At 40.0% G+C, this 19,138-nt stretch overlaps 1 protein-coding gene across 1 annotated transcript in view; it reads left to right on the top strand.

The window, feature by feature from the left end:
- Nucleotides 1–15,330, top strand: part of LOC109397596 (phosphatidylinositol 4,5-bisphosphate 3-kinase catalytic subunit beta isoform) — a gene marked incomplete in the record, with an annotated part of 92,738 nt that extends 77,408 nt beyond the window's left edge. The window contains 3 exon segments of the mRNA XM_062845315.1: nt 6,674–7,870; nt 12,434–12,553; nt 12,633–15,330. Coding sequence (XP_062701299.1) covers nt 6,674–7,870; nt 12,434–12,553; nt 12,633–12,761 — 1,446 coding nt within the window.
- Nucleotides 15,331–19,138: the final 3,808 nt, after the last annotated feature.

The following is a 19,138-nucleotide window of genomic DNA, read 5'->3' as shown; positions in this document are numbered from 1 at the left end:
CCGTCTTCCCTAAAAAAATTGCGTTGGTAAAAAGATAGGGTTTTGAGATATTTGAGTTTTTGTGACAAAAATGATATTTTTAATGTTAAAAAAGATGTTTTTTTCACAGTGTATATTTTCATAGGAATCACCATTTAGTTATTTAACTTTGCTGAAAAATTCATAGCAATCGAACGAACCATTTTGGCTGTACAGATTTTTGAATATTATTGAACCATTTTCACATACACTCTTTCGAAAAGTTAGTCGTGATTCAAAATAAAAATTTGGTATCGAAAAATGGCGATTTAGATGGAACTGAAAAACTGTGCAAAGTTTCAGTTCAATAGAAAATCATGAATTAAAAAATTTCCTTAATTTTGATGCTGTTGCTTGGAATCGCTCTAAAGGGTTATACCTGGGATTTCTACTCAAGTTCCTCTCATGACTTTTTCAGGAGTTTTTCATGAGTTTTGTGCAGGATTTCAACCTGGAATTTCTCCTAGAGGTTTTATTTTGGGTTTTATGCTCTCAAAATTCCTCACGGGATTTGTTTCGCAGTTTCTCATGTAATTTCCCAGAAATAAGCGTAGCTTTTGACTAGAGTTTCTCCATGGATATTTCTCACAGGATTTCTCTTGAATTTCCGCTTGAGATATCTTTCGGAGTTCTCCCGGAAGTTATTTTTAAGAAGATTTCTTCTGGTTTTGCTCCCGGGATGTATCTCAGGTATTCTAGGACCACTCCTGAACTTTTTTCCAAGATGTCCTGCGGGGTTCATTCCGAGTTCCTTTTGAAATTTCTTGAGGAATAATTTTTCATGTATTTTTTTTTTCTAGATTCCTTGCTTTGTTTATCCGGATATTTCACTGAGAGATTTTCCCAAGTTTGCTCGCAGTGGTCTTTCCAGAATTTCTACCGAAGATTGTCCCGGAATTTCTATGAGTTCCTTTTGGGATTTCTCTAATAGATACTCCGGGAGGTTTTGCCCGGATTTTCCTGGAGCTTTTCTTGCAATACCTTCTGGGAGTCCTTAAATAGGCTACGAAATTTCGAAAGAAATCCTGGTGAAATCTCGCGAGGAACTCTGGGAGAAAGATCGAGAGGATCTTCGGACGAAATTTAGAGAAAAACTGGGATATCTTGGAAATAATCTTGGGTGGGAATATAAGGAGAATTCCGGGCGGAATTCTGAAAATCTTTGAAAGATATTTCCGGAGGAACTAAAGAATAAATCCAGCGAGTAACTTCAAGATAAACCTGTAAATTCTTTGGAAGAAATCGCTCGACGAACTTCTACAGAAGTCTTGCAATAAATTTGGGAGAAACTGTTGGAAAGCGTTTTTTTTTTAAGAGCCACATAGACAAATCCCTTAAGAAACTTTTGGAGAATTTTGTTAGGGTCTCCGGAAGGAACACCCCGCAAACCTCTGGACGAAACCTCGTGAAGTACTGCTGCAGAAACTCCGTGAAAAACATCCGCAGAATTCCTAAGAAGAACTCCGGTAGAAATCTCAGAAACCACTCTAAGAAGTCCCGGAAGGAACACCGGAAAATTTTGAAAGAAGCTCTGGGGCAAAACCCGGATACTCCCTCGATGGGGTCTTGGGAAAAATTCCTGGAGAAATAGATATAGAAACTCCGACAAACCTTCGAGAGAAATCGCGGGAGGAATTCAGTGAAGCTGCGTAAGAATATGAAGCAGGAAGTGCGGTAGAAGTCCAAGGAGAAATTCCGTCAGAAATTTAAGAAAGTATCCTGGATAAATTACGGGAAAATCAGTCACTGCTAAATAAAACATTTCAAGATCATTAGGCACTGTTATGTACTTTTGGAGTATTTGTGTTATCCAAACAGTTTTGGAACATAATGATTAAAATCAACTGTCGTACCAGTAGTTGATTTCGCAATATAGATAAGCGTCATCTAACTAGTTAAGATCCATAATGTGTAGCATACTTTCAATGATCTAGATCATATCTCATTCTTCCCCGAGCAGAAGGGAATAACAACAGCATAATATAATGTGTTATTTTGCAAAAATAACTGAGTAACGGAAAGAGTTATTTTCATGTTATTTACATAACATATCCTGTTCTAAACTTGTCTGTCATAAGCGGCAAAATAACAAAAATTATAACAAAAAAATGTTCGTGGAAGACCTGTTTAATAACATGTTTTGTTAGTTTCAATAACAACTTAATAACAGCGATTCTTTAAAATATTTCAATAACAAATTTTGATATGAATAAGTTATTGACAACAATCTGAAAACAAAATTTGTTTTTTTTCTGTTGCGGATAGGAACTCCTCCAAAGTCCCATATGAATTCAATGGGATACGCAACAATAGCATCTATTATTAAATGTTTCATTCATAATTGGGATGCTATTGTTGTCGCAAACGATTTATTATCGAAAACAGAGAGAAACAATAGTTTTCGTTTATTTTCCAAACAACTTAAGATGAAAAACTACCGATGTTTAGAAGCCCTTTGATAGGTGGTTCATTGTTTATAAGATTAATTTACATTATTACCTCATTGATTGACACATTTATCCAAGTGAATCTAAGTGGGATCGATGCAGTGAAATCAATAAAAATAAAATGTCTAAAAATAATAATCAATAGAGTTATTCTTCTTGATGACTTATTTTTTTACATTTTTGTCGACAAAGTGTTGTTCGTCCTTGAATTCCACCAGTTGATCCAAAATGTTTCATAAAATGGCTAACACTCTATTGCACTCTCTATATTCATATTCATACTTAACTGAAATTGGGACAAAAAACACGTGTAATTTTCAAAGTGCTTATAAAACAAAAGGCTGATAAGTTGGCTCTGTGACAGTTAAAACGTAATGTCAGAAAGAAGAGGAACTGATGACAAAATAATATTTTCTTTTACAGTTCCTCACGGAATGATGTGAACAACGAAAATCTCGAATGGTGTAGTTTTGATTGCAAAGCTAGTTATGTTGTAATATTAATGATCAAATGTTTGTACAGTCTCAATGACACAATAATAACTGAACTTGTGCTACAGCAAAACATGTTATTGAAATGTAATTTAAAGAAAATATACCAAGAGCACGATCATAACAAAATAAGATTGCCCAACAGAACATGTTATGGAACGGTGATGACTTAATAAGTTAATAATAACAAACCGAGATATAAAAACAGGTTTTGTGATTCCGTTGTTATTATTTTGATATTTTCCTCTACTCGGGTCCATATTGTGCTTCGACGTTCCAAGAGATTCCAAGAGTATGGTGGAATACATGAGACTTCACAGTTTGAGTGTTGGTGTTGGTTTATTTTTAGGCGAGAATGATGCTTGCTACAAAAAAGGCAGGTCTTGCTGGGATATCGGAGTGTTTCTTGGAAATGGTTGTGTGGCAAACGGTTTCCATTGGTTCAACTCCATATCTTATACACAGTTAACAATTTATTTTAGAACTGGCTCATTAGGTGCCGCATTACGTTGCTGAACAACATACATATAACCGGAGGAGTTGTTTATGCGAATCTGAATCTTCTTGGCATCTTGGCTAGGTACTTGGCTAAGTACCTAACGTCTGCCTAATAGTCTTTCGCTGGTACAAATACTGGTGGTCATTGAACCATATGGAACAGACTGCACAAGCCTTGGACTTGTTAACATCTTTATTATTTTTCATTTGATGGATACAAAAGCCTCAAACCGGGATTTTTCTATGAACATATTCAGCAATTCCTTCCGATGATTTTCCATGAATTTCTCCTAGGTTTTCTACCAGGTTTTCTTGAAAATGCCTCCTGATATTCCCCTCAGGATTGCTAAAGAGATCTCATCATGTATTCTACTAAAGATTCCTCCCTTAATCTTCCAATTTTTTTTTCAGCGGTTCCTCCAGAATTCATTCAGGGATGCCTCAAGCCATTCCGGCTGGTATTTTTCCAAGATCCTCCAAGGGATTCCTTCCGAGATTCCTTCATGGATATGTCGTGGAATTCCTTCTAAAATTACTCTTGGGATTTCCTCATTGATTCCTCCAGGGATTTCCTTCCGAATTTATTCCGGTATTCATTCACAGATTACTTCCGAAACTGCATCAGAGATTTGTTCAGGATTCTCCCTGGGTTATCTCCCGGAATTCCTGCATTGATTCCTCCTGGAATTCATTTATGCATCAGGGATTCCTCTAGGATTCTTCCTGGGTTTTTTCCCGGATTTTGTTTTAGGTGTTTCGCCCGGGCATCTTTCAGAAATTCCTTCTAGGATTTTTCCCGGGACTCCTTCTGGCGTTTTTCAGGAATTCCTGCTGAGATTCATTTAGGTATTCCTTATGGATTTTTTCAGGGTTTCCTCAGAGATTTTATTCCGGTGTTCCTTTTTGTTTTTTTTTCATATGCTCTTTTGGGGGATTTCTCCCGGAAATTCTTTAGAAACTTTGCCTAAGTTTCTTTCAAAGATTCATTAAGGGGATACCGGGATTCCTACCTAAATTTCTTTCTCCATCGATATCACCTGGGGGTCATTTATTTATCCTTCCTAGGTTTTCTTTAGGGACTTCTCCCAGGATTCCTTCTAGGAATTCTTCGAGATTCCTTCATTGAATCCTTCAAGGATTTCCTTAGGAATTTCTTCCGAAATTCTTGGCGATATTCTTATCCGGATTATTCCCGAAACTGCATCAGGGATTCCTCCAGGATTCTTCTTGGGGTTTCTCCGGGGATTTCCCTTAGGTATTTCTCACGGGTTTCCTTCATTGATTTCTCCCGGAATTTCTTAATCATTTTTCCAGGCATTGTTTGAAGGATTTGCTCCCGGGAATCCTTTAGGGAGTTGTTCCGGAATTTGTTCTGAGATTCCACCATTGATTTCTCCCTGAATTTTTTCGGCATTCTTTCAGATGTCATTCCCAAAATTAATCTCGATTCTTTCAGAAATTCCTTTTGTGATTCCTTTACTGATTCTTCCCGGTTTTCTTTATGAATTCATCCCAGTATTCCTCTTGGGGGATTCCTCCTCAGATTCTTTTAATTATTCCATCAGGGAACCTTTTAGGGATTCCACCCGGAATTCCTTTACAGATTTCTTTTGGGATTCCTTTCTGGAATACTACTGGGGTTCCTTCATTGATTCCTCCAGGGATTTTCTTCCAGAATTTCTCCATTGATATCTCCCTGAATTTCGTAATTTATTTTTACTTGGTTTCTCATAGGGATTCCTCCAAGGATTCATTTGAGGATTCTTTCCTTTAGAGATTTCTGGATATTTTCGGGAATATTTCTCCCGAGGTTCCTTTATTGATTTCTCATATGATTCCTTTACAGATTTCTCCCGGGATTTCTTAAGAAATTTCTCCTGAGTCAAAAATTTCATCTGACATTCCTCCATTGATTTCATCTGGGATTCCTCCTTGGACTTCTTCAAAGACTTCTTACGGCATTCCTACCGAGATTCCTTCTGGTATATTCATTTAGGAATTCCTTCAAAGATTTCTCCCTTGAGATCTTTACTGATTATTCACGGATTTCGCTCAGGATACTTTTAAGGATTTCTCCTGAGATTGTTTCAGAGATTCCTATGATTCACTTAATACTTTCTTCAGGAATCGTTTTCGGATTCCTTCATGGAGCGTTCCTGATATTCCTTTCCAGGTTTCTTCTAGGATTTTTCCCGGGATTTCTCCAAGGTGCTCTCAGATTCCGATTGAAATTCTTTCAGTGATTATTTCAGGATTCTTTCGTAGATTGCTCCCTGGATTCCTTCCCAGGATTTCTGCTAGATTGTTTCAGTAGAATTTCGTAAATCTTACTGGTATTCTTTCCAGCATTCCTTCTGGAATTCCTCCAGGGATTTCTTCCGAAACTCTTCTAGGATTTCTCTCGGGGGTTTTCATGATATTGGGTTCCTCCTGATTATACTCAAGGAATTCCTGTGAGGATTACACAAGGGCAGGAATAATTATTATAACTGTATAAATTGCGAGAAGGAAAAATAGACTGACGGCTTGACGCCATAGAGAAAAGCTAGAAAGCAGATAGAAAAATACTTAGTAGGAGGAAAGGGGACTAGCCAGGGATTGACCCCAAAACCTTTGTCATACAAATCTGAAATGGTAGCCACTAGAACGGCAAGCCCATCAACTAGGTACGTAATTCTTAATGTATAATTTAAGCATATATTGTTAACTGAATTCCCAGAAGCACCCAAACTACGCAATTCTTGTGTACATGAAGCTTGTGTACGACTTCTTGAAACAAGCCGAAGTCTTCGTTTGACATCCCCGGCTTGTTTTTCCACTTATCCACCTCCTGCCCTGATACCCCAGTCTTGTTGTTCCGCTTGTCCACCTCGTGCCCCTTCGAAAATCGTCTGTTTGTATCGTTACAGGTTGTTTGTTCACTCTACGTTTGACCAGCAGCAATAAGCCACATCATGCTGTCATGTGTCAACGAAAAGCCCTCATCACCCTATCCTTTCCTCAAATATTATTGTTACCCCTAACCTTGATCAAACCGCGAGTTTTATGGTTCCCCAAAACTAACATAGTTTATAAGTCAAAAACATAAAATTGTTAAAAAAAATAACTGAATTCGGCTCCGTTATGCCTGCTGGCGCATGAGCCTCAAATGAATGATTAAGTAGAAAAAAATTACGCTATTCAAACTAACCAACCGTTCTCCCACTCTCCTCATTCCAGGTGGCGGAAATCGTATCCCTGCTGCAGGAGTGGCCCATCCTGCCGGTGGAGCGTGCCCTCGAACTGCTCGACTACGCCTACGCCGACCAGTACGTACGACGGTATGCCGTCAACTGCCTGCGCACCATCCAGGACGACGAGCTACTGCTCTACCTGCTGCAGCTGGTCCAAGCCATGAAACACGAATCCTATCTCTACAGCGATCTGGTGGATTTCCTGCTGCAGCGGTCGCTCAACAACCAGCACATCGGGCACTTTTTCTTCTGGCACTTGCGGTCGGAAATTCTGGTTCCCTCGGTGCAGGTGCGGTTCAGTCTTATTCTGGAGGCGTACTTGAAGGGCAGCCAGGAGCATATATCGATCCTGTTGAAGCAGATGCAGTGTTTGCGGAAGTTGCAGCAAGGATCGGAACTGGTCAAAAAGGGAAACAAGGAAAAGGGGAAGTCGCTGTTGATGGACTATCTGCAGGACAAACCCGTTGGGGATGCGTTGTCCGACGTGATTAGTCCGTTGAATCCCAGCTTTCGGTGTAAGGCCGTCCGGAAAGAGAAGTGCAAAGTGATGGATTCGAAGATGCGTCCGCTGTGGATTGTGTACCAGAATTCCGACATGAATGGCGACGATATTAATATGATTTTCAAGAATGGCGACGATCTCCGGCAGGACATGCTGACGTTGCAGATGCTACGAATCATGGATCGAATATGGAAGAGTCATGGATATGACTTCCGGATGAACCCGTACAGTTGTATCAGTACCGACCGGCGGTTAGGAATCATCGAGGTGGTGCTCAACGCGGAAACCATTGCCAACATCCAGAAGGAGCGGGGAATGTTCTCGGCCACGTCCCCGTTCAAGAAGGGTTCGCTGCTGACGTGGCTCAAGGAGCACAACACGACGGAGGAGATGCTCGCCAAAGCAATACAGGAATTTACGCTCAGCTGCGCCGGGTACTGTGTGGCGACGTACGTGCTGGGGGTGGCCGATCGGCACTCGGACAATATCATGGTGAAAAAGACTGGTCAGCTGTTCCACATCGATTTCGGTCACATACTGGGGCATTTTAAGGAGAAGTTCGGCTTCCGGCGGGAGCGGGTGCCGTTCGTGCTGACGCACGACTTTGTGTATGTGATCAACAACGGGCGGACCGATCGGGAAGCGAAAGAGTTCCGCCAGTTCCAGCATCTTTGCGAAGAGGTAAGTGTGGTGATTGGAGAGAAGCTTCAAATATTTCAGATCATTTGTTACTGTAGAGGTGTTCTGAATATTTAATTTTTACTTATTCTTTTGAATGAGTGTTATTTAGCCAAATTAAGGGAAAAGAAGAGCTTCCTGTCCAAAATAGTAATATGAGAACTGATTTTTTTTAAGAAAGATTGATTTTCTGCAATATTTAATCAATTTCTATGTTTTTCCCTATTGTAACAATTTTTAGATCTACTAGTAAAAGTTAATACATCTTTTAATCATGATAGGGCATTGCACGCCGCGGTGCTAAGGAAAAGTTTGCTAAGGTTTATGGCCTTGTTGTTTACGATTTGGTAATCCATAGGTATACTGTGTGATTGAATTTCAATTGTGAGCTCTTGCGCGCTGAGAAGTGTGCTAATTAAAAACCTACTGGTGTGATTTATCCAGAAACTCCTTTTGGGATTCCTTCAGGATTTACATTCCCGATTTCCTGGTTAGGATGCTTTCAGAAGTTTTCTCGAGATTCTTCCAGAAGTTCCTTCTGAGATCCTCAAAGCGGTTCCAACTGAGATTCTTCCAAGAGATCTTTCAAGGAATCATCCAGGAACTTCATCTAGGATTCAAGAAGTCCTCCAGGAACTCTCGGAATTCCTACAGAGGTTCTTTGTGAGATTCCTCCAGCAGTTCCCAGATTCCTCCATGTATTTAATCCTATACTTTCCTGATATTCGTTCCGATATTCTTCCACGATTTCCTTCAACTAGAAGTTACTGCTTCCAGAAGTTCTCTTGAGATTTTTCCAGGAGTTCCTTCTGAGATCCCCGAAGCGGTTCCAACTAAGATTCCTCCAAGAGTTCTTGCAAGCAGTCCTCCAGGAACTTCATCTAGGATTCAAGGAATCCTCCAGGAACTCTCGGAATTTCCACAGAGATTCCTTTTGGGATTCCTCCAGGAGTTCGCAGATTCCTTCAGGTATTTTTTCCTATACTCTCCTGGAATTCGTTCCGATATTCTTCCAGGATTTCCTTCAACTAGACTAGAAGTTACTGCTTCCAGAAGTTCTCCCGAGATTCTTCCAGGAGTTCTTTCTAAGATCATCGAAGCGGTTTCAACTGAGATTCTTCCAAGAGATTTTTCAAGGAGTCATCCAAGAACTCCATTTAGGATTCAAGGAATCCTCCAGGAACTCTTGGAATTCCTACAGATATTCCTTTTGGGATTCCTCCCGGAGTTCCTAGTTTCCTCCAGGATTTTTTTTTCCTATACTCTCCTGGAATTCGATCCGATATTCTTCCAGGATTTCCTTCAACTAGACTAGAAGTTACTGCTTCCAGAAGTTCTCCCGAGATTCTTCCAGGAATTCCTTCTGAGATCCTCGAAGCGGTTTCAACTGAGATTCTCCCAAGAGATCTTTCAAGGAGTCATCCAGGAACTCCATTTAGGATTCAAGGAGTCCTCCAGGAACTCTCGGAATTTCTACAGAGATTTCTTTTGGGATTCCTCCAAGAGTTCCCAGATTCCTCCAGGTATTTTTTCCTATGCTTTGCCGGGATTCATTCCGATGTACTTCCAGGAGTTCCTTCAACTAGAAGTTACTTCGAAGATGTCTACTGGAGTATTTTCTAAGATTCTTCCAGTTCCTTTTTGGAATGTCGTCAGTAGTGTTTTTTTTTGCTATTCCCACACGGACAAGACAAGAAATCCCGAGTAAAATTCCTGTAGGGTTTCAAGAAGAAATATCTGCTTAATTCTATGGGATGTACCCGTGAATGGGTTCCTGGAAGTATCCCGGAAGAAGTTATTGGAGGAATTCCGGAAGAAGTTATTGCAGTAATCCTGCATAAAAATCCTGAATACGGGATATCCTGTGTGCAGAAACAATTCTTGGAGAAATCCCAGAGGAAGCAACTTCAGGAATCCCAGAAGGAACTCCTTGAGGAGTCCTAGAACCCTAATAAACCAACACCATAGAGTAATGCGGGGCAAAAGTTCGCACGGGGCAAAAGTTCGCAGTGGGTCTTTTTCTGAGCACAAGTTAAGAATCCAAGCAAATCTGTATGGGTTTGACACATAATCAGGTCAGTTACTTATCAATAAAAATTGGATTGATTTCGTTATGGTTTGGCAGAGTTATGCAAAAAAATGTGTTTCGAGGTGTTTTGATAGAATTTTGGACCTTTTGGAATAAGAATTTGTAGTAAGAAGAAGAAGGAAAATCTCATAACCTCTTGACGTCTGAGAATCATTATTCCATAGTAGTTCGAGAGGTGCACTCGAATAAACAATAAACTACTAGTGCTTCTTACAGAAAGGGACATTGTTAAAACCTCGACAATGGGGCAAAAGTTCGCAGTAGCTGTGGGGCAAAAGTTCGCACTAGATTTCTGAATCTAGTACATCAATATAATTACAGAATCTTTGAAGCAATGAAGATTTCGTATAGAAACTACTATTTATGTATAATATGTGTAGTATGCACCTCGAAATCGTTCCGGCAGAGGGTTTGAACTTAGTTTTGTGCGAAGTTCCATTGTAAGGCAAACATTATGTAACCCATTTAAATCAAGAAATGAAAAATGGCTAAAAACATTTTCAAACATTTTCTTCGTCATCCTCGTCGTGCCTTTTCGTATGTTTCTGAAGTTCTTATGTTCATCTACTCTACCGGGGTCTTTCATAGTTTAGTTTGTAAATTGACAGCTAGAACTCATCACCATACTGACGGGGATAAGATTCGATTACGGTCTTGTTCAACAGTTTTGCTGCATATTTGTTTTTTTTTCATGTATTTTGTGCAACATGTATCTCTATGATTACCCCACAATGTATTTTGACAACTTTCAGTAACGCTGGAAAGGATAGCTCTTAGTTTATAGCTGTGGAAGTCTTAATAAAACACATTCTATACAAAAGCTGAACACCAGGTCGTATTCCAGTTGGGCCGTATTGCTAAGAACAGAAGGAAACAGATTTCATTGCTAGAATGAAAAGACGAACAAGAATTAACATGAAATAAATAAACATCACACCAATAAACTACCCTGTACAAGGTGCGAACTTTTGCCCCGCATAATGCGAACTTTTGCCCCCACTATGGGGCAAAAGTTCGCATTGGAGTACTTGTATTAAAAATTGTATTACTAAAACTACAAAAGTAACGCGAAAAAATCTAGTACTACGTTTTGAAGGCAACATGATAGGGACCCCTTTAACGAAGAAAAATTATATTATTTTCTTTTCGTTTATTAGTTATTTTGTGAAGTCTGTTAGGTGCGAACTTTTGCCCCGCATTACTCTACACGGATCGTAATGCGATGTCGCATACTGTTCGAATTGTATCCCGAATGGGTGGTTAAGCACGTCTTACGATTATCGTTTATGCGGAAAGGAACACATAAAGAATCTAGAGATGGAACTCCTGAAAGCATTCCAAATAGAACTCCTAAAGGAACTAAAAGAACTACCAAAGGAACACCAGAAGGATTACCTGGATAAGTCTTAGAAAGAATTTCGGGGATAAATATTCCGGGAAGAGCTTCCCGAAAGCCATCTCGGATGAAGTTCCTGGAGGAACCTCGTAAAGAACCACTGGATGGATCCTAGATAGAACTTCTTTGGTATTCTCATAAGAAATTTCTGAGGTACCTTGTAAAGGAATCTTGAATAAACCCCTAAAAAATTCTGAAGGAGCTCCCGGAGGAATACCAGCATAAACTCCTGGAGGAATCCTTGAATACTATTCTAGAAAAAACACGAAAGGAATTCCTTTTTTATCTTTATTAACGAGATTTCAGCCTTGGGTTAGTTTATCTCAAAAGAAGAAATTCTTTCTAGCTATCCCAGAAAGACTTCCCGGTCAATCTCAGAAGATATCCAGATCTTCAAACGAATTCCTAGAGAGGAATCTTGGAAGGAACTTTGGGAGTAATCCTGGAACTCCTACAGAGGATTTCCAGAAGAGATTTCAAAAACAGTCTTGGAGGAATTCCAGTTAGTTCTTTAGATGTTAGTAGAAACTCCTTAAAGAATCCCAGGGAGAACATCTGAAGTAATCTTGAATAAACTTCTGCAAGAACGTCTGAAGAAGATCTCTGAGGCATCTCAGTCAACTCCTGGAAGAATCCCAGGGGAATATTGGAAGGTCCACAAAAGATTCCCCTGGAAAAGTCTCATCAGCTATGACACACTCCTCAAAGCGCGCAAGCCGCCTATTTCAATGTCGATTCTGCTACTTTAGTAAGCCAACGAAATTTCTCTATGTCCGAATCGTAAACAACACTTTTTATCTGTTCAACGACCCTAAAACTTGAATTTTCGGAGAGTACATGATCAGGATCAACTTGAAAATGGACGGAGATGACTATTCTCGTCTTATTTTACAAATAACAAGCCAATTTGTTAAGAAAATTCAGGAATTTATATTCGTTGAACAGGTAGATTTGAGGTTAGGGAATCGTCACTGGTGCAGATGCTCCTAACCTAAATGTTTCTGGATTAGAATGATCTGAATAGAATTTCGCATCAGTGGAAATCGCAACAACTGAACTAACTGAACCATTCCTCCCGCAGGCATTTTTAATCCTACGAAAGCACGGATGTCTAATCCTATCACTGTTTGCCATGATGATCTCGACTGGTCTGCCCGAGCTGTCCTCGGAGAAGGATCTCAACTATCTGCGCGAAACCTTGGTAAGTATTCCCGTAGAAAAAGAAAAAAAAGGTAAAAGGAACGACATCTCACAAATTTTCTTATTCCATTACCACACAGGTACTGGACCTACCGGAGGAGGACGCCCGAACGCACTTCAAGTCCAAATTCAGCGAAGCCCTGGCCAACTCGTGGAAAACGTCCCTCAACTGGGCCTCGCACAACTTCTCCAAGAACAACAAACAGTGACAGTTGCGTTACAATCTGACCATGTAAAGCCATCATCCCCTGTAGCCTGTGGAAGGCTTGGCCTTCCACAGGAATCGAGTCAAGTGGTGGACGCTTTTGAGAATCGTCTATCTTCAAGAAGCATCCAGCGTCATCAGAGAGTAGCTCTATTTGTTTGTGCACAGCCCACGTCTCACCGTCTTTGAAATAAAGCCATGCAACATCTTTGTGGTTGATATGGTTTGATCGTATTCTGGCAAGGTAAGGTTATTTATTCTTTTCTTATTTCGAAATGAACCATTCTCAGCGGTGTGAATGTACTTGGATAGGGTGAGATCCCTATTTAGTGACACTCTTAGTTGGAAATGCCTTTCAGTGATGATGAAGATGGACAAGTGATTCTACAACAGACATGATTAAGTTGGTTTGCCATTGGCATCTGATAAAAGTATAAGGAAATCATTTATGAATTGAAGACGTTCAATCGACGTTGCAAGTCCCCTATAAGGTAACGAATTCGATTCCCGATCGGTCCAGGAACTTTTCGCGAATGAAATTTCCTTGACTTTCTTGAGCAAAGAGATCTTAGTGCCTGCCACAAGATATACACATTGGCAGAGGAAAGCTCTCAGTTAATAACTGTGGAAGTTCTCATAGAACACTAACAAGCTGAGAAGTGAGCTTTGTCCCAGTTGGAACGTTACGCAAATTAGAAGAATACTTTCATTAAAAATTTGTTATAGAAACATTTCTTTAATAACTTTGTGGGGTTTTTTGAGAGTTTCATCCGAGGTATTTCCCAGAAGTTTTAAGGGAATTATTTTCGCTGTTCCTCCCGAGATTTATGCAAAAGCTCCTACGGAAATCTTCTCGGAGTTTCTTCCGGAATTTATCCTTAAAATACACTGGAATTGTTTCCGGTGTTCATCACAGATTTTTTGCAGGAGTTCCTCCTTGGAATTATCCCAACGGTTTCCTACTTCCTACGGAGCTCCTACTGCGAGTTTTTCCAAAATAACGTCTGAAGTTCTTCACGGAATCATCCCTAGAGTTTCTCTATGGATACTTCCTGGGGTAATCTTCGGAAAGCCTTATAAGAACTTCCAAGAGAAATCTCGGAAGGTATCCCCGGGAGAAACAATTAAATAAACCTTAGGAGAAACTCTGGTAGCAATTCCGGGAGGAAATGTGCTTTGAATCTTGAGAAAACCTCTGGAGAAATCCACGGGGGAATTCTTGCTGAAATCCTGAGAGTACCGTCAGATGGGGTAACGGGCCAAAGGATGCGTTGAGATAACAGAATAACAGAATAGTTCCCTCTAAAATTTCTCCTAAAGTTCCTCGTCAGACCTTGAGCGGAGTTACTTCCAAGATCTTATACGGAGCTTTTTTCTGGAGTTTTCCAAAATAACGTCTGATGTTCTTCACGGAATCATTCCTAGAGCTTCTTTCTGGATACTTCCTGGGGTAATATTCGGAAAGAATCTCAGGAGAAACAATTAAAGAAACCCCAGGAGAAACTCTGGTAGCAATTCCGGGAGGTAATGTGCGTTGAATCTTGGGAAAACCTTTGGAGAAATTCACGGGGGAACTCTTGCTGAAATCCTGAGAGTAACCCAGAAGAAATCCAGATTTCCTCATTCTAAAAAACAAAAACACCTTCCTTGCCTTCGACGGATCAGTTGTCGCTGGTTTTCGGCTGCTGTCCGACTGTCGCTGGGTCGTATAGGTTTTCTTGAATGACAAGTTGAAACGGGTGGGGCAAGATGAAACAGCGGGTTAGTATGACGTTTTCTAACGATGATAAACAATCTTATTGGCGTAACACATAGTTTTTGATTCAAACAATCTTTTAGCGAAGGATAAATTTTCAAATTGTATTGAATTCTATTTCAAAATTTCGCGTTTCATTTTGCCCCACCCGTTTCAACTTGCCCCGATGTACCTTACAGTAATTATGCAAAGCTACAAGCTAATCAAAGTGTCCCATTTTTTCGTAGACACACTTTTTATGATAGTTTTGTTGAGAATGATTTCAAAACTCCGCCATCACACAGAAAATCTACTCTGAGTTCTACTCATGATCTACAAAAATTGTTGTTGAATTACTGAATATTTCGAAAATGTTATCTCAGTGATACAATATACTGGCGTCCCTTACATAACTCAAATTTCTGAACAGTTGGATCACTTCAAATCTGTCATTATCCACTACGCAATGTGACATAGTTTGCAGTTCCGCTGGTCACCGCACTATGTTTTCAACGGGTAGGAATCACGTCACCGTCACGTATTGTATCTAGTAATAATAAAAACCTTAAATCAATAAGTTCTATAGTCACATTTTTAGTGTACGCAACGCATACACCAGAGAACAGCGCAGTCTCAACAAGTCTGCACAGCAGCAAATGAAATTCGCACCCTAAGTAGGCACTTTTCAAATTTGTGTTTGTCTTTCAACCAACATTTTGTTTAAGGTTTAAATTAAAGAACACTAGTAGAAAAAAGGTTTTCGAATGAATCGTAATAATTGTCGAAGACAGCCCGGGTGGGTATAGTGGGAAGTAATGTTAAATATGTGTATATTTATGCGCGAGGGGAAAACTACTCCGACGCGGCCTCCTTGAACTGTCATTAACAGCATAAGATAACAAGCAAAATATGAGAGAGAGATTTATATTACCATTAATTAGCAGTTAGCTGCAAAACGACTGATAGAACAAATTATTGATTATACTAATAACACCCTTAGACTAAAAAAACACGTAAAGGATACAACTAAACTAATACAATATTGAGCCAATGCGGACTGTGTTTAAAAGAATAGAACGGTAGCCAAAAAAAGAAAACTAAAACCCTGGCTACCCGTAATCTAGGCATTCTAGTTTACTAATTTAAAGGCAAAAGTCGTTTGTAATAGAACGTAAGTAAATCAATTTTATAGCAGGTACCTACCATGTATTCTCTAGCAGACAGACACTCTAGGACGATTATGCAACGCGGAGTCGTCCGCTTAAAACAAACTTAGACGGTTAAGATACCTATGTAACATTATTTGAAAACATAAGCCTCGATATGAATGAATGAATGCGGTTAAAAAAAAAGTGAACTCGTTTCTGTTCGTTGTTTAGTTGAGAAAAGTCCCTGTCACAGTCTTATAGACTGTTTCAGAAATTATAAATACACTTTGTTAAGTAAATTAAATGAACTGTTATAATGATTTTTACCTACTTCTTTCAGAGTATAGCATATTGTACTCCATATTTTTATATTTCCTTTCAATTGTCTTGATATTTTAAAGAACGGTCGAGTTATTTAACAAATAACTATTTTTTTCAAATTTGAATTTGCACAAAGGTGTTTTTTAATGATTTCAACATTATTTATCACTAAATACCAAAAATTATCTAAATTTTTATCACATTCGCTTTCTCAACAAGTTGTCTAAGGAATGCGTTGATCAAAATTTGGGAAAAATCGATAAAGGCATTTCCACAACATTTTTTCGGAGATCAAGTTTCTCAATTTTTAAATTTTTCTACGGAACATAAGAACTACCACACAGTTTCTTAGCTTTCCTGAACGCATTTAATCTAAACAAACTTATTTTTTCAGCTCATTCGATCCTTCAGATGCCAAAGCTTATCATACCATAAAAACGAATGCAGTAAGCAGTAATTAAGACATTCGTTTGCTTAACGTTTGTTGCTACTGGTGTTGTTGAGAAATTTGAAACAAAAATTTTTGTTTTGAGAAGGCCCGTAATGATGGTTCTTGATCAAATATTCCAGTAAAAAATACTCTTACCAATCGAGAAACATCTTTTATTATCGATACAGCAATTTCTATTGTGTTTGGAAGTTAAATATTTTATCTGTGAGATTTTTTTCTTTTCTACTATGCTACATTTTTTGACCACTTTGTGCAACTTCAAATTTTGATCATCTTGTTTACAGAGCCCTATTTTTCAACACTTACCAGAAACATCAACAAAATTGGTATTATTTGCTTCGTTAGCATGTTTACTATTAGAGCTAGAAGAAACTTTTTTGGATAATGTGCTCAAATTGAAATGGCAGGTTATCGTTAGTGTATTTATAATTTCTGAAACAGTCTATAGTTGCTAAGCTCCATTTCTTCGGTTATAGGCTCTGCTCGTCAAGTCCTCCCGAAAGGGATAATCAACGTGACTAATAATGGTAAGCTTATCGCAGATCATCATCCCAAAGTGTTTGAAGGAGCTCTTTGAGGTAATATTACAAACCAGTTCATCCATTCCCCCACAACTTTGTTCGAGTGGGTAGTAGTCAACTCCACTTCTTCGATCGACTCACCGTAGACTTCGAGCGTAATGTCGTCAGCAAAGCCGACAATCTCCACCCCCACCGGGAACTCTAACCTCAACACCTGGTCGTACATGACATTCCATAATACCCGACTCAGGATGGAACGTTGCCAGACCCCTGAGGTTATGTGAAAACACTTCCGACTCACCTCTGTGTCGTAAACTAGTACTCGATTCTGGAAGTAGCATCCGAGAATCTTGTACAGGTACCCGGGTATCCCCAGACGTAGGAGCGCATCGACAACAGCTGGCTAACTGGCGCTATTAACCCACGAGCGATCGCGCTGTTGTATTTTGTACAACACGTTGAAAAAATCTCGCTTTTTGTACTCAGCATTAGCGTGGTGCTGGCGCAGGTAGTCAACCGCGCGAGTTACGGAAGGTTAAACGCCATTATCCTTACATCCAGAGTCACTACTGCACAGTTTAGCGAATCCCCCTTCTCTTACGCTCGAGGGCTTTCCCGGCGGTTTTTGTAACCGACAGGATAGCCTTCCCTTCCGGAAGCCGTACTGGCTACTCGAGAGACCATTTACACCCTCGGTGTGCCTCAACATTCCATTAACCGTTATGTGTCCGACAAACTTTTTGCTTTTTTCTACACCGTGCTTTTCAAATGGGCGCTGGGTACCCGGGTACCCCGTCGGCCACATAAGGGTTAAGGATGATCTTTTCAATTACCTACCCCGCCATGTCGATAAAGCACCCACCTTTGGCAATAGAAACAGGCTCTGCCTCTTTCATTCTTCTGGGAAAACTCCTTCGTCCAGGCATTTCTGCATAGCAGACCTGAATATTTCGGGAGCCTCCGCAATAGCTACTTTTCAGGCCATGTTTGGAACTCCGTCAGTTTGAACTACTTATTAAGCCAGGACTACAAAAAGTAACGTCGATGATCAATTCTGCTTTGTTTCGGCTAAAGGTGCTTTAGTACCGACGACATTAACTTGATCAACATCTAGCATGGCCACTACCTCTTGCAGAATCTGATCCGGCTGATTCGTGAAAAGGTTCCCACATTCCACGGCCGCCCACGCATTGAAGTCACCCGCTAATATCACCGTTTTTCGGTCTCTCAGCACGGTCGTCGTACAGTCTAACATTTGCGTGACCTGATCGATCAGCGCGGAGGCGCATAGCAGTCACAGAAGAATACGCCGTTTACTTTGGTGACCACGAAGCCCTCGTAAGATGTAGCCACCAACTCCTAGACAGAGTTTATACCCGTTGTCTATATCGTCCATACCATTACCGGTGAGTACTCGGTCGGTACGGGTCTGGTATGTTGGCGATATCCGCCCCCACTCAGTGATTACCTGGCAAAGCAGTTACTAAGCTGCGTTACAATGGTGAGGCTCTCTTGACCGCCGGACACCTTGGGCCTCCCGTCGGGTGCTTAAATTAAGCGAATTTCCCGGAACAAACACTTGGGAGAGTTTGTGCAGCGTTGCACCTTATTACTTTCAGCTACAAAACATCACAGGGCCTTTACAATCCCACGTCTTGCGTCTAGGTTCAATACACATGAAGCAAACCTCCGGTGGTGGCTCACGTATGCCTAGTAGACATACAGGGGATACTCAAAATAACTGGGACAGGTAAAATTTTCACTTTTCAAAAAATGTTCAACTCGCTGTAACTTTTCGAAAAAGGCATCAAATATTCTCAAATTTTTACTGTAAGTTCATCAACTAGTTGTGTATCAGTGGACAAAATTTGGTAAAGATCGGGCCCTACTACACGAAGTTATGAAGATTCTAGAAAAAGGTGTAATTATCCGATAGCCAACTTTGAGCTGTTGTATCTCCGGAAAGAAGTGATATTATTTGAAGTTTACATTTTATCTTAACATAATTCAAATTGACTTCAGAATACTAACAAATTAGTGTAATCCTCATTCTAGTAAGAGACCTTCACTAAGTCACATGGTCATAGGGGGAGGGGAGCGGATTTAGGGGCGGGGGTAATAACGTGATGGCCGCAGCTTTAACATTTTTAATTTTTTTTAAATATTGTTTTAGTCTTTGACATAAAAACACAAGATGGTGGGTGC

The sequence above is a fragment of the Aedes albopictus genome, chromosome 1 (genome assembly GCF_035046485.1).
Source record: "Aedes albopictus strain Foshan chromosome 1, AalbF5, whole genome shotgun sequence".
NCBI classification, from domain to species: domain Eukaryota; kingdom Metazoa; phylum Arthropoda; class Insecta; order Diptera; family Culicidae; genus Aedes; species Aedes albopictus.
The sequence above is the reverse complement of the archived record's forward strand: the minus strand, read 5'-3'. Positions and strand labels throughout refer to the sequence as shown.